We start from the raw sequence: 11,646 nt of genomic DNA, 5'->3' as shown, positions 1-11,646 counted from the left end.
TTGTAAGTTCTCTGACAGGAGTCGGTGATAATCTTGTAGTCATCATCAACCTCTGGAGACTTCAGGAAGGGTTCCATCCTATGTAGAGGGAATTTCATGGCGTTGAACGCCGGGATGTGCTGATTCTGAGACTTGGTGGCTTTATCAAAAGCCGCGCTGAGGTTGTCTGAGTACCAATTTGTGAGAGATTGGGTTGCGATGGGTGGAAAGGTGAGCATCTTCAAATCATCGTTGGACATCTTGTAGGTAGCCGCCTCATCTGTGTCCTTAGAAAGGTGATGCTAAGGCCAGCCACTGTGATCCAGGAGTTAACTTCTGTATGGAGAATATGCATTCACCTTCTTCCTCTGATTTGGACATCTTCACTCTATGGATCCCTAATGACTTGAGTCTCTATGGGATGATCTGTATGATGAGCTTCAGGCCAGGCGCGACGATCGATGCGATACGATGTATCCTTTCTGGAGTCTTGAGATAATTCTCTAGGTTTTCGTGAAAGGTGGGTTTCTGGGCCGTAGCTTCCCCTCTGTAGGAGTGCCTCAGCGCAGGTTCTCGATAGTCAGAGTCCGATTGAGATGAAGACACATATCTGGCGACGTCTGTAGGGTTCAGGAGAACACCTCGATTTCTTCCTGAAGACTCTCTTAGCAGCAATCTCTGGAGCCGTCTCACGGCTGAACTGGCGTTGTTGCGGTGTCCAGACTCCTCACTTCAGATGGGGAATATAAATACCGTGTCCGTGAGCCTTGGCGCGCAGGCTTCCCTCTTCATCTGGATGCGGTTGAGACTGTAGAACCTTCACGCAGGCTAGTAGTCGTTGTAGAGGTCTTCATAGCAGCCTTCTCCTGAGCGAAGCAACGTTCCATCATCGACATCATCTGGTCTGTAAACTGTTGAAGTTCTGCGTTGTCTGAAGGGATTGCTGCAGGGATGATGCATCTGATACTGAAGAGACGTCATCTAAGGCTCGCTGCACTTGTGAAGAGTTGGCGCTGCTGCTATCTCTGATACCCGATGTCTGGCGTTGATAGAAGGTCTTCTGTCAATGTCTGTGCTGATAACGATGCCGATGTAGCTGTAGTAGCAGGCTTCGTCTTCTTACTGATGATGGTGACTTCAGGTATGAGGATGGGTGGATCATCATAAACATCTGCTTCTTCCGGAGGAGGAACAATCTTGCTTGAGAAAGACCTCTTCTTCTGCGTAGAGCTGAGCATAGACTTCGATGAAGTCTTCATGGTAGTAGCCTTCTTCTTCGCGTAAGATGATGATTTAGCCTTCTTCATCTGTGACGAGGTCAGCCTCCAAGCGTTCATTACTGGTACAGCGACCTGCTCGAGAAACGCTTGGCAATTCACTGAATTGTGAATGTCTGCAGCAGTGGTTAACACACTGTTATCAGCACAATCACTCGATTTAGACATGACTTGTGAATACCTTCGTACCCAGTCCCTAGCATGTCTATGGATGGAAAAAAGGTAATTAGTAAATTCAACAGAGATTAAATTCACACAAAACTTATAGCGAGAGCTGAAATAAATGAGGGTCAGCCGCAGACACTCGGTACCTACAACGAATACAGGTTTTCCTCAAATGTAAACATGAAGAAAACACATGTCAAACAACGGAAAATTTAGATCAAATTTCAAACCATAATGTAGAAAATAATCCTAAAACCAGGTATACAGCAATAACTTTGATGTAAGGTCCCAAACAGAAAAGGATATGTGCCGTATAGGGGACCCAGGTGCCTCACTAACCGCCCCTCAAGGGAAGAAGAAGGAGAGTGACAAACATGGCAGGTCATGTGACCAAAAAGGGCTAAAAGGAGGAAAGGGAGAGACTACTGGTGGGTGAGTGATTTTATCGTCCGCTTTTTAGAAGGGAACTTCAAGGGATTTCAAGTGTTCCACTATCATTCATTAAGAGGAAGGAGACAAGCATAATTAGCATGAGTCAGGATAAGGACAAATGTGTTATTTAAAATGGGATTTGGCTTTGTTTGGGATAACCAGTGTATTGATAATATTAAGTCATTTTTATCAGAATTTATGGATAGAGCTAAATCATAGTAAATGTATTTATCAGCAAGTTTGGCAAACATCTTTGTCACAAGGTTCTAAAACGTATAATTATTCTATGTACAAGTTAAACTTATATCCAGAGCATTATATTAAGCATATAACTATTCGGCAATTTCGTGTCGCTTTAGCTAAGTTTAGATGTAGTTCTCACCAACTGAAAATTGAGATGGGTAGATATTCAAATGTTCAAAGAAATAAACGATTTTTTGATGTTTGTAAAATGAACTATGTTGAAGATGAATACCACTTCTTGTTAGTATGCCAGGCTTATGTCGATCTACGTGAACAGTTTATTTCTAGGAATTACTACGTATTTCCAACATTAGCTAAATTTAATCTTATAATGTCAAGTGAGAAGTGATCTTATAAGAAAGTTGGCTATGTATGTTGAGAATTCTATGCAATTAAGAAAAAATCTGTTAATGTAGGCAATATGTAGTGTGGCTGCTGTACAACTGCTGTGTCATGGGCCGATGGCCTACGTCTCTTGCTGAATAAAATACTATTGAATTGACTGCAGTGTCACAGGATGTTTGGGGTGACTGCAGTGTCAGAGGGTGTTTGGGGTGACTGCAGTGTCAGAAGGTGTTTGGGATGACTGCAGTGTCAGAGGGTGTTTGGGGTGACTGCAGTGTCAGAGGGTGTTTGGGGTGACTGCAGTGTCAGAGGGTGTTTGGGGTGACTGCAGTGTCAGAGGGTGTTTGGGGTGACTGCAGTGTCAGAGGGTGTTTGGGATGACTGCAGTGTCAGAGGGTGTTTGGGGTGACTGCAGTGTCAGAGGATGTTTGGGGTGACTGCAGTGTCAGGGGTGTTTGGGGTGACTGCAGTGTCAGAGGATGTTTGGGGTGACTGCAGTGTCAGAGGGTGTTTGGGGATGACTGCAGTGTCAGAGGGTGTTTGGGGTGACTGCAGTGTCAGAGGATGTTTGGGGTGACTGCAGTGTCAGGGGGTGTTTGGGGTGACTGCAGTGTCAGAGGATGTTTGGGGTGACTGCAGTGTCAGAGGGTGTTTGGGGTGACTGCATTGTCAGGGGGTGTTTAGGGTGACTGCTTTGTCAGGGGGTGTTTAGGGTGACTGCATTGTCAGAGGGTGTTTGGGGTGACTGCATTGTCAGAGGGTGTTTGGGGTGACTGCAGTGTCAGAGGGTGTTAGGGGTGACTGCAGTGTCAGAGGGTGTTTGGGGTGACTGCAGTGTCAGAGGGTGTTTGGGGTGACTGCAGTGTCAGAGGGTGTTTGGGGTGACTGCATTGTCAGAGGGTGTTTGGGGTGACTGCAGTGTCAGAGGGTGTTTGGGGTGACTGCAGTGTCAGAGGATGTTTGGGGTGACTGCAGTGTCAGAGAGGTGTTTGGGGTGACTGCAGTGTCAGAGGGTGTTTGGGGTGACTGCAGTGTCAGAGGGTGTTTGGGGTGACTGCAGTGTCAGAGGGTGTTTGGGATGACTGCAGTGTCAGAGAGGGAGGTTTGGGGTGACTGCAGTGTCAGAGGATGTTTGGGGTGACTGCAGTGTCAGAGGGGTGTTTGGGGTGACTGCAGTGTCAGAGGATGTTTGGGGTGACTGCAGTGTCAGAGGGTGTTTGGGATGACTGCAGTGTCAGAGGGTGTTTGGGGTGACTGCAGTGTCAGAGGATGTTTGGGGTGACTGCAGTGTCAGGGGTGTTTTGGGGTGACTGCAGTGTCAGAGGGATGTTTGGGGTGACTGCAGTGTCAGAGGGTGTTTGGGGTGACTGCATTGTCAGGGGTGTTTAGGGTGACTGCTTTGTCAGGGGTGTTTAGGGTGACTGCATTGTCAGAGGGTGTTTGGGGTGACTGCATTGTCAGAGGGTGTTTGGGGTGACTGCAGTGTCAGAGGGTGTTAGGGGTGACTGCAGTGTCAGAGGGTGTTTGGGGTGACTGCAGTGTCAGAGGGTGTTTGGGGTGACTGCAGTGTCAGAGGGTGTTTGGGGTGACTGCAGTGTCAGAGGGTGTTTGGGGTGACTGCAGTGTCAGAGGGTGTTTGGGGTGACTGCAGTGTCAGAGGGTGTTTGGGGTGACTGCATTGTCAGGGGTGTTTAGGGTGACTGCAGTGTCAGAGGGGTGTTTGGGGTGACTGCAGTGTCAGAGGATGTTTGGGGTGACTGCAGTGTCAGAGGGTGTTTAGAGGTGACTGCAGTGTCAGAGGGGATGTTTGGGGTGACTGCAGTGTCAGAGGGTGTTTGGGGTGACTGCAGTGTCAGGGGGTGTTTAGGGTGACTGCATTGTCAGAGGGTGTTTGGGGTGACTGCAGTGTCAGAGGGGTGTTAGGGGTGACTGCAGTGTCAGAGGGTGTTAGGTGTTAGGGGTGACTGCAGTGTCAGAGGGTGTTTGGGGTGACTGCATTGTCAGGGGGTGTTTAGGGTGACTGCATTGTCAGAGGGTGTTTGGGGTGACTGCAGTGTCAGAGGGTGTTAGGGGTGACTGCAGTGTCAGAGGGTGTTTGGGGTGACTGCATTGTCAGAGGGTGTTTAGGGTGACTGCTTTGTCAGGGGGTGTTTAGGGTGACTGCATTGTCAGAGGGTGTTTGGGGTGACTGCATTGTCAGAGGGTGTTTGGGGTGACTGCAGTGTCAGAGGGTGTTAGGGGTGACTGCAGTGTCAGAGGGTGTTTGGGGTGACTGCAGTGTCAGAGGGTGTTTGGGGTGACTGCAGTGTCAGAGGGTGTTTGGGGTGACTGCAGTGTCAGAGGGTGTTTGGGGTGACTGCAGTGTCAGAGGGTGTTTGGGGTGACTGCAGTGTCAGAGGGGTGTTTGGGGTGACTGCATTGTCAGGGGTGTTTAGGGGTGACTGCAGTGTCAGAGGGTGTTTGGGGTGACTGCAGTGTCAGAGGGATGTTTGGGGTGACTGCAGTGTCAGAGGGTGTTTGGGGTGACTGCAGTGTCAGAGGGATGTTTGGGGTGACTGCAGTGTCAGAGGGTGTTTGGGGTGACTGCATTGTCAGGGGGTGTTTAGGTAGACTGCATTGTCAGAGGGTGTTTGGGGTGACTGCAGTGTCAGAGGGTGTTAGGGGTGACTGCAGTGTCAGAGGGTGTTAGGGGTGACTGCAGTGTCAGAGGGTGTTTGGGGTGACTGCAGTGTCAGAGGGTGTTTGGGGTGCTGGAGTGTCTGGTGGTGTGTTTGGGGTGACTGCAGTGTCAGAGGGTGTTTGGGGGTGACTGCAGTGTCAGAGGTGTGTTAGGGTGCTGGAGTTGTCTGGTGGTGTGTTTGGGGGTGCTGGAGTTGTCTGGTGGTGTGTTTAGGGTGCTGGAGTTGTCTGGTGGTGTGTTTGGGGTGCTGGAGTTGTCTGGTGGTGTGTTTGGGGTGCTGGAGTTGTCTGGTGGTGGTGTGTTTAGGGTGCTGGAGTTGTCTGGTGGTGTGTTTGGTGTGCTGGAGTTGTCTGGTGGTGTGTTTGGTGTGCTGGAGTTGTCTGGTGGTGTGTTTGGGGTGCTGGAGTTGTCTGGTGGTGTGTTTGGTGTGCTGGAGTTGTCTGGTGGTGTGTTTGGGGTGCTGGAGTTGTCTGGTGGTGTGTTTGGGGTGCTGGAGTTGTCTGGTGGTGTGTTTGGTGTGCTGGAGTTGTCTGGTGGTGTGTTTGGGGTGCTGGAGTTGTCTGGTGGTGTGTTTGCTGTCATGGTGCTCCTGTGCGTTGGGGAAGTTGTCAAAGAGGTGGGGATGACTGGTTTGCCATATTTTTTCAGTCACAGTTTCAAAACATAGCTCTTATGAACAGAATCACACACTTTTTTCAAGCTCAATATTTGATATTGCTTGAACTGTCAGTTGGGTGTGTCTCACTCACTCACCCACACACACGCCATCCCACGCTTTGTAACGGTATCCCGCCTGAGTGAGGGCATGTATGGTGTAGTTGACACTCAGGTTGTAACAGGGATGCTTGAATGTGGCGGGGCCAGCAGGTCGAACATGAGCACGCTATGCGCTGTAGTTCCTGCCCAATCGTGCAAGCTCCTCCAGTGTAGGCAACGTCTGATTGGCTACATGCCTCCGCTGAGCATCGGTCAAGTCCCGGATGTCCAGAAAGGGTCATTCTGAAGAAAGGTAAAATTGTTGTCAGTGCTTAATTCACATGCTCAACAGTTTCCATGCACAGAATGAAACCTCAGTTGTCTTAACCTCGTTAATCTGTAAACCTGCCTTTGTTGACGATAAATACCTAAACATTTGTTGGCTTGGTGGTGTTCATTTTGACGAGGTTGCTGGAGACTGTCAAGTGTCATAATCTGAATGATTTTACGGGATAACAATGTCCACAGAGTGTCAGTGTGTTATACATAAGCATGAACTTGCTGGAGACAGGCTTGACTTTCAGTATCTCTGTATTTAACAAAACAGTTCCGTAATGGCCAGTTATCAACTAATTAATCTGACCATTTTCAAAAGTTTTGTCAACTCTTAATGAATCTCGATATTTCACCATGTACATAATCTTCTTAATCACCAAACTGTTTATCCAGAGACGTGGTGGCATGGACTATGTCCATATTTGCAATCTTTACATAAATTACAAGAAGGGAGGTAATTCAGTTGAGTTGGTCCAATTGATATATAATGTTGCGCACAGCAATATTCCAGCTATGTAGCAGAAGTCTGTAAATAATTGAGTCTGGATCAGTGACAGTCCAGTGATCAACAGAATGAGCATTGATTGACACAATTGGGAGGGGATGACATGTGTCAACCAAGCAGTCAGCGAGTCTGACCACCAGATCCCAATAGTCGCCTTTACGCACAAGCATGGGTTGCTGAAGACCAATTCTAACCCAGATCTTCACCGGTATTTTCAGTTGAGTAACCACACCTCACAGCAAAGTCACACAGTGAAAGGTGGCTTTCAGTGTTCAGCAAATACTCACTTGTAAAACCACGAGCCAGCATCCAGCCTTTTCAGATCTGACATGTTGAAAGGCAGCGGATCATCATTTACCCGGTCAGGGAAAACTTCTTTAATATTTGTTGTCCTCTCCAAACTCTTGTCATGGAGGATGAAGGGCACACAGTCCAAACTGAAACAGACAGAAGACATCAGTGTTTGTGTGTTTTGTTTGTTGTTCAACACAAGTTTCAGCAATATTCCAGCTTTAGTGCAGTGGTCTGAGTCTCATCAAATCTGTACCAGATCCAGAGATCGATATTGTGAGCAGCTACACATCACAGTATAATGACACTGAGGCTGATTGTTTGGCGTCTCTTCCAAGCAGCATGGATTCGGCCAATTCTAACAATGAATCCCTACTTACATGTAACTGTAAGGCAGATTCTACACCCAGCACAACCAGTCTTCATACACTACAGGTAGAACTGATGACACTTCCAGTGTGTAATACACTAGAGGTAACTGTAAGGCAGATTCTACACCCAGCACAACCAATCTTCATACACGGGTAGAACTGATGACACTTCCAGCTTGTAATACACTCGAGGTAACTGTAAGGCAGATTCTACACCCAGCACAACCAGTCTTCATACACAGGTAGAACTGATGACACTTCCACCTTGTAATACACTCGAGGTAACTGTAAGGCAGATTCTACACCCAGCACAACCAGTCTACATACACAGGTAGAACTGATGACACTTCCACCTTGTAATACACTAGAGGTAACTGTAAGGCAGATTCTACACCCAGCACAACCAGTCTTCATACACAGGTAGAACTGATGACACTTCCACCTTGTAATACACTAGAGGTAACTGTAAGGCAGATTCTACACCCAGCACAACCAATCTTCATACACAGGTAGAACTGATGACACTTCCAGCTTGTAATACACTAGAGGTAACTGTAAGGCAGATTCTACACCCAGCACAACCAATCTTCATACACAGGTAGAACTGATGACACTTCCAGCTTGTAACTACACTAGAGGTAACTGTACAGGCAGATTCTGACACTTCCACCTTGTAATACACTAGCAACTGTAAGGCAGATTCTACACCCAGCACAACCAATCTTCATACACAGGTAGAACTGATGACACTTCCAGCTTGTAATACACTAGAGGTAACTGTAAGGCAGATTCTACACCCAGCACAACCAATCTTCATACACAGGTAGAACTGATGACACTTCCAGCTTGTAATACACTAGAGGTAACTGTAAGGCAGATTCTACACCCACCACAACCAATCTTCATACACACGTGGTAGAACTGATGACTTCTACCAGCTTGTAATACACTAGAAGTAACTGTAAGGCAGATTCTACACCCAGCACAACCAATCTTCATACACGGGTAGAACTGATGACACTTCCAGCTTGTAATACACTAGAGGTAACTGTAAGGCAGATTCTACACCCAGCACAACCAATCTTCATACACAGACAGAACTGATGACACTTCCAGCTTGTAATACACTAGAGGTAACTGTAAGGCAGATTCTACACCCAGCACAACCAATCTTCATACACGGGTAGAACTGATGACACTTCCAGCTTGTAATACACTAGAGGTAACTGTAAGGCAGATTCTACACCTAGCACAACCAATCTTCATACACAGGTAGAACTGATGACACTTCCAACTTGTAATACACTAGAGGTAACTGTAAGGCAGATTCTACACCCAGCACAACCAATCTTCATACACAGGTAGAACTGATGACACTTCCACCTTGTAATACACTAGAGGTAACTGTAAGGCAGATTCTACACCCAGCACAACCAGTCTTCATACACAGGTAGAACTGATGACACTTCCACCTTGTAATACACTAGAGGTAACTGTAAGGCAGATTCTACACCCAGCACAACCAATCTTCATACACAGGTAGTGAACTGATGACACTTCCAGCTTGTAATACACTAGAGGGTAACTGTAAGGCAGATTCTACACCCAGCACAACCAATCTTCATACACAGGTAGAACTGATGACACTTCCACCTTGTAATACACTAGAGGTAACTGTAAGGCAGATTCTACACCCACCACAACCAATCTTCATACACGGGTAGAACTGATGACTCTACCAGCTTGTAATACACTAGAAGTAACTGTAAGGCAGATTCTACACCCAGCACAACCAATCTTCATACACGGGTAGAACTGATGACACTTCCAGCTTGTAATACACTAGAGGTAACTGTAAGGCAGATTCTACACCCAGCACAACCAATCTTCATACACAGACAGAACTGATGACACTTCCAGCTTGTAATACACTAGAGGTAACTGTAAGGCAGATTCTACACCCAGCACAACCAATCTTCATACACGGGTAGAACTGATGACACTTCCAGCTTGTAATACACTAGAGGTAACTGTAAGGCAGATTCTACACCTAGCACAACCAATCTTCATACACAGGTAGAACTGATGACACTTCCAACTTGTAATACACTAGAGGTAACTGTAAGGCAGATTCTACACCCAGCACAACCAATCTTCATACACAGGTAGAACTGATGACACTTCCAGCTTGTAATACACTAGAGGTAACTGTAAGGCAGATTCTACACCCAGCACAACCAATCTTCATACACAGGTAGAACTGATGACACTTCCAGCTTGTAATACACTAGAGGTAACTGTAAAGGCAGATTCTACACCCTAGCACAACCAGTCTTCATACACAGGTAGAACTGATGACTTCCAGCTTGTAATACACTAGAGGTAACTGTAAGGCAGATTCTACACCCAGCACAACCAATCTTCATACACAGGTAGAACTGATGACACTTCCTGCTTGTAATACACTAGAGGTAACTGTAAGGCAGATTCTACACCCAGCACAACCAGTCTTCATACACAGACAGAACTGATGACACTTCCAGCTTGTAATACACTAGAGGTAACTGTAAGGCAGATTCTACACCCAGCACAACCAATCTTCATACACAGGTAGAACTGATGACACTTCCAGCTTGTAATACACTAGAGGTAACTGTAAGGCAGATTCTACACCCAGCACAACCAATCTTCATACACAGGTAGAACTGATGACACTTCCAGCTTGTAATACACTAGAGGTAACTGTAAGGCAGATTCTACACCCAGCACAACCAATCTTCATACACAGGTAGAACTGATGACACTTCCAGCTTGTAATACACTAGAGGTAACTGTAAGGCAGATTCTACACCCAGCACAACCAATCTTCATACACAGGTAGAACTGATGACACTTCCAGCTTGTAATACACTAGAGGTAACTGTAAGGCAGATTCTACACCCAGCACATCCAGTCTTCATACACAGGTAGAACTGATGACACTTCCAGCTTGTAATACACTAGAGGTAACTGTAAGGCAGATTCTACACCCAGCACAACCAGTCTTCATACACAGACAGAACTGATGACACTTCCAGCTTGTAATACACTAGAGGTAACTGTAAGGCAGATTCTACACCCAGCACAACCAGTCTTCATACACAGACAGAACTGATGACACTTCCACCTTGTAATACACTAGAGGTAACTGTAAGGCAGATTCTACACCCAGCACAACCAGTCTTCATACACAGGTAGAACTGATGACACTTCCAGCTTGTAATACACTAGAGGTAACTGTAAGGCAGATTCTACACCCAGCACAACCAATCTTCATACACAGGTAGAGACTGATGACACTTCCAGCTTGTAATACACTAGAGGTAACTGTAAGGCAGATTCTACACCCAGCACAAACCAGTCTTCATACACAGGTAGAACTGATGACACTTCCAGCTTGTAATACACTAGAGGTAACTGTAAGGCAGATTCTACACCCAGCACAACCAGTCTTCATACACAGGTAGAACTGATGACACTTCCAGCTTGTAATACACTAGAGGTAACTGTAAGGCAGATTCTACACCCACCACAACCAGTCTTCATACACAGACAGAACTGATGACACTTCCAGCTTGTAATACACTAGAGGTAACTGTAAAAGGCGGATTCTACACCCAGCACAACCAGTCTTCATGCACAGGTAGAGACTGATGACACTTCCAGCTTGTAATACACTAGGAGGTAACTGTAAGGGCAGATTCTACACCCAGCACAACTCAATCTTCACACAGGTAGAGACTGATGACACTTCCAGCTTGTAATACACTAGAGGTAACTGTAAGGCAGATTCTACACCCAGCACAACCAATCTTCATACACAGGTAGAACTGATGACACTTCCAGCTTGTAATACACTAGAGGTAACTATAAGGCAGATTCTACACCCAGCACAACCAGTCTTCATACACAGACAGAACTGATGACACTTCCAGCTTGTAATACACTAGAGGTAACTGTAAGGCAGATTCTACACCCAGCACAACCAGTCTTCATACTCAGGTAGAACTGATGACACTTCCAGCTTGTAATACACTAGAGGTAACTGTAAGGCAGATTCTACACCCAGCACAACCAATCTTCATACACAGGTGGAACTGATGACACTTCCACCTTGTAATACACTAGAGGTAACTGTAAAGGCAGATTCTACACCCAGCACAACCAATCTTCATACACAGGTAGAACTGATGACACTTCCAGCTTGTAATACACTAGAGGTAACTGTAAGGCAGATTCTACACCCAGCACAACCAATCTTCATACACAGGTAGAGACTGATGACAC

At 46.4% G+C, this 11,646-nt stretch overlaps 1 protein-coding gene across 1 annotated transcript in view; it reads right to left on the bottom strand.

Moving 5' to 3' along the window:
* Positions 1 to 393: 393 nt before the first annotated feature.
* The window catches only part of LOC124273726 (glycerophosphodiester phosphodiesterase domain-containing protein 5-like), an 89,220-nt gene continuing 77,967 nt past the window's right edge, over positions 394 to 11,646 (bottom strand). Inside the window, exons 8-9 of the mRNA XM_046709028.1 lie at positions 6,946 to 7,095; positions 394 to 709 (exon numbers count right to left, since the gene is read on the bottom strand). Of these exons, the coding sequence (XP_046564984.1) occupies positions 394 to 709; positions 6,946 to 7,095 (466 nt within the window). The remainder of the gene's footprint in view (positions 710 to 6,945; positions 7,096 to 11,646) is intronic.

Source organism: Haliotis rubra, unplaced genomic scaffold, assembly GCF_003918875.1.
Source record: "Haliotis rubra isolate DU_JTF1 unplaced genomic scaffold, ASM391887v1 Scf1831, whole genome shotgun sequence".
NCBI lineage: Eukaryota > Metazoa > Mollusca > Gastropoda > Lepetellida > Haliotidae > Haliotis > Haliotis rubra.
The sequence above is the reverse complement of the archived record's forward strand: the minus strand, read 5'-3'. Positions and strand labels throughout refer to the sequence as shown.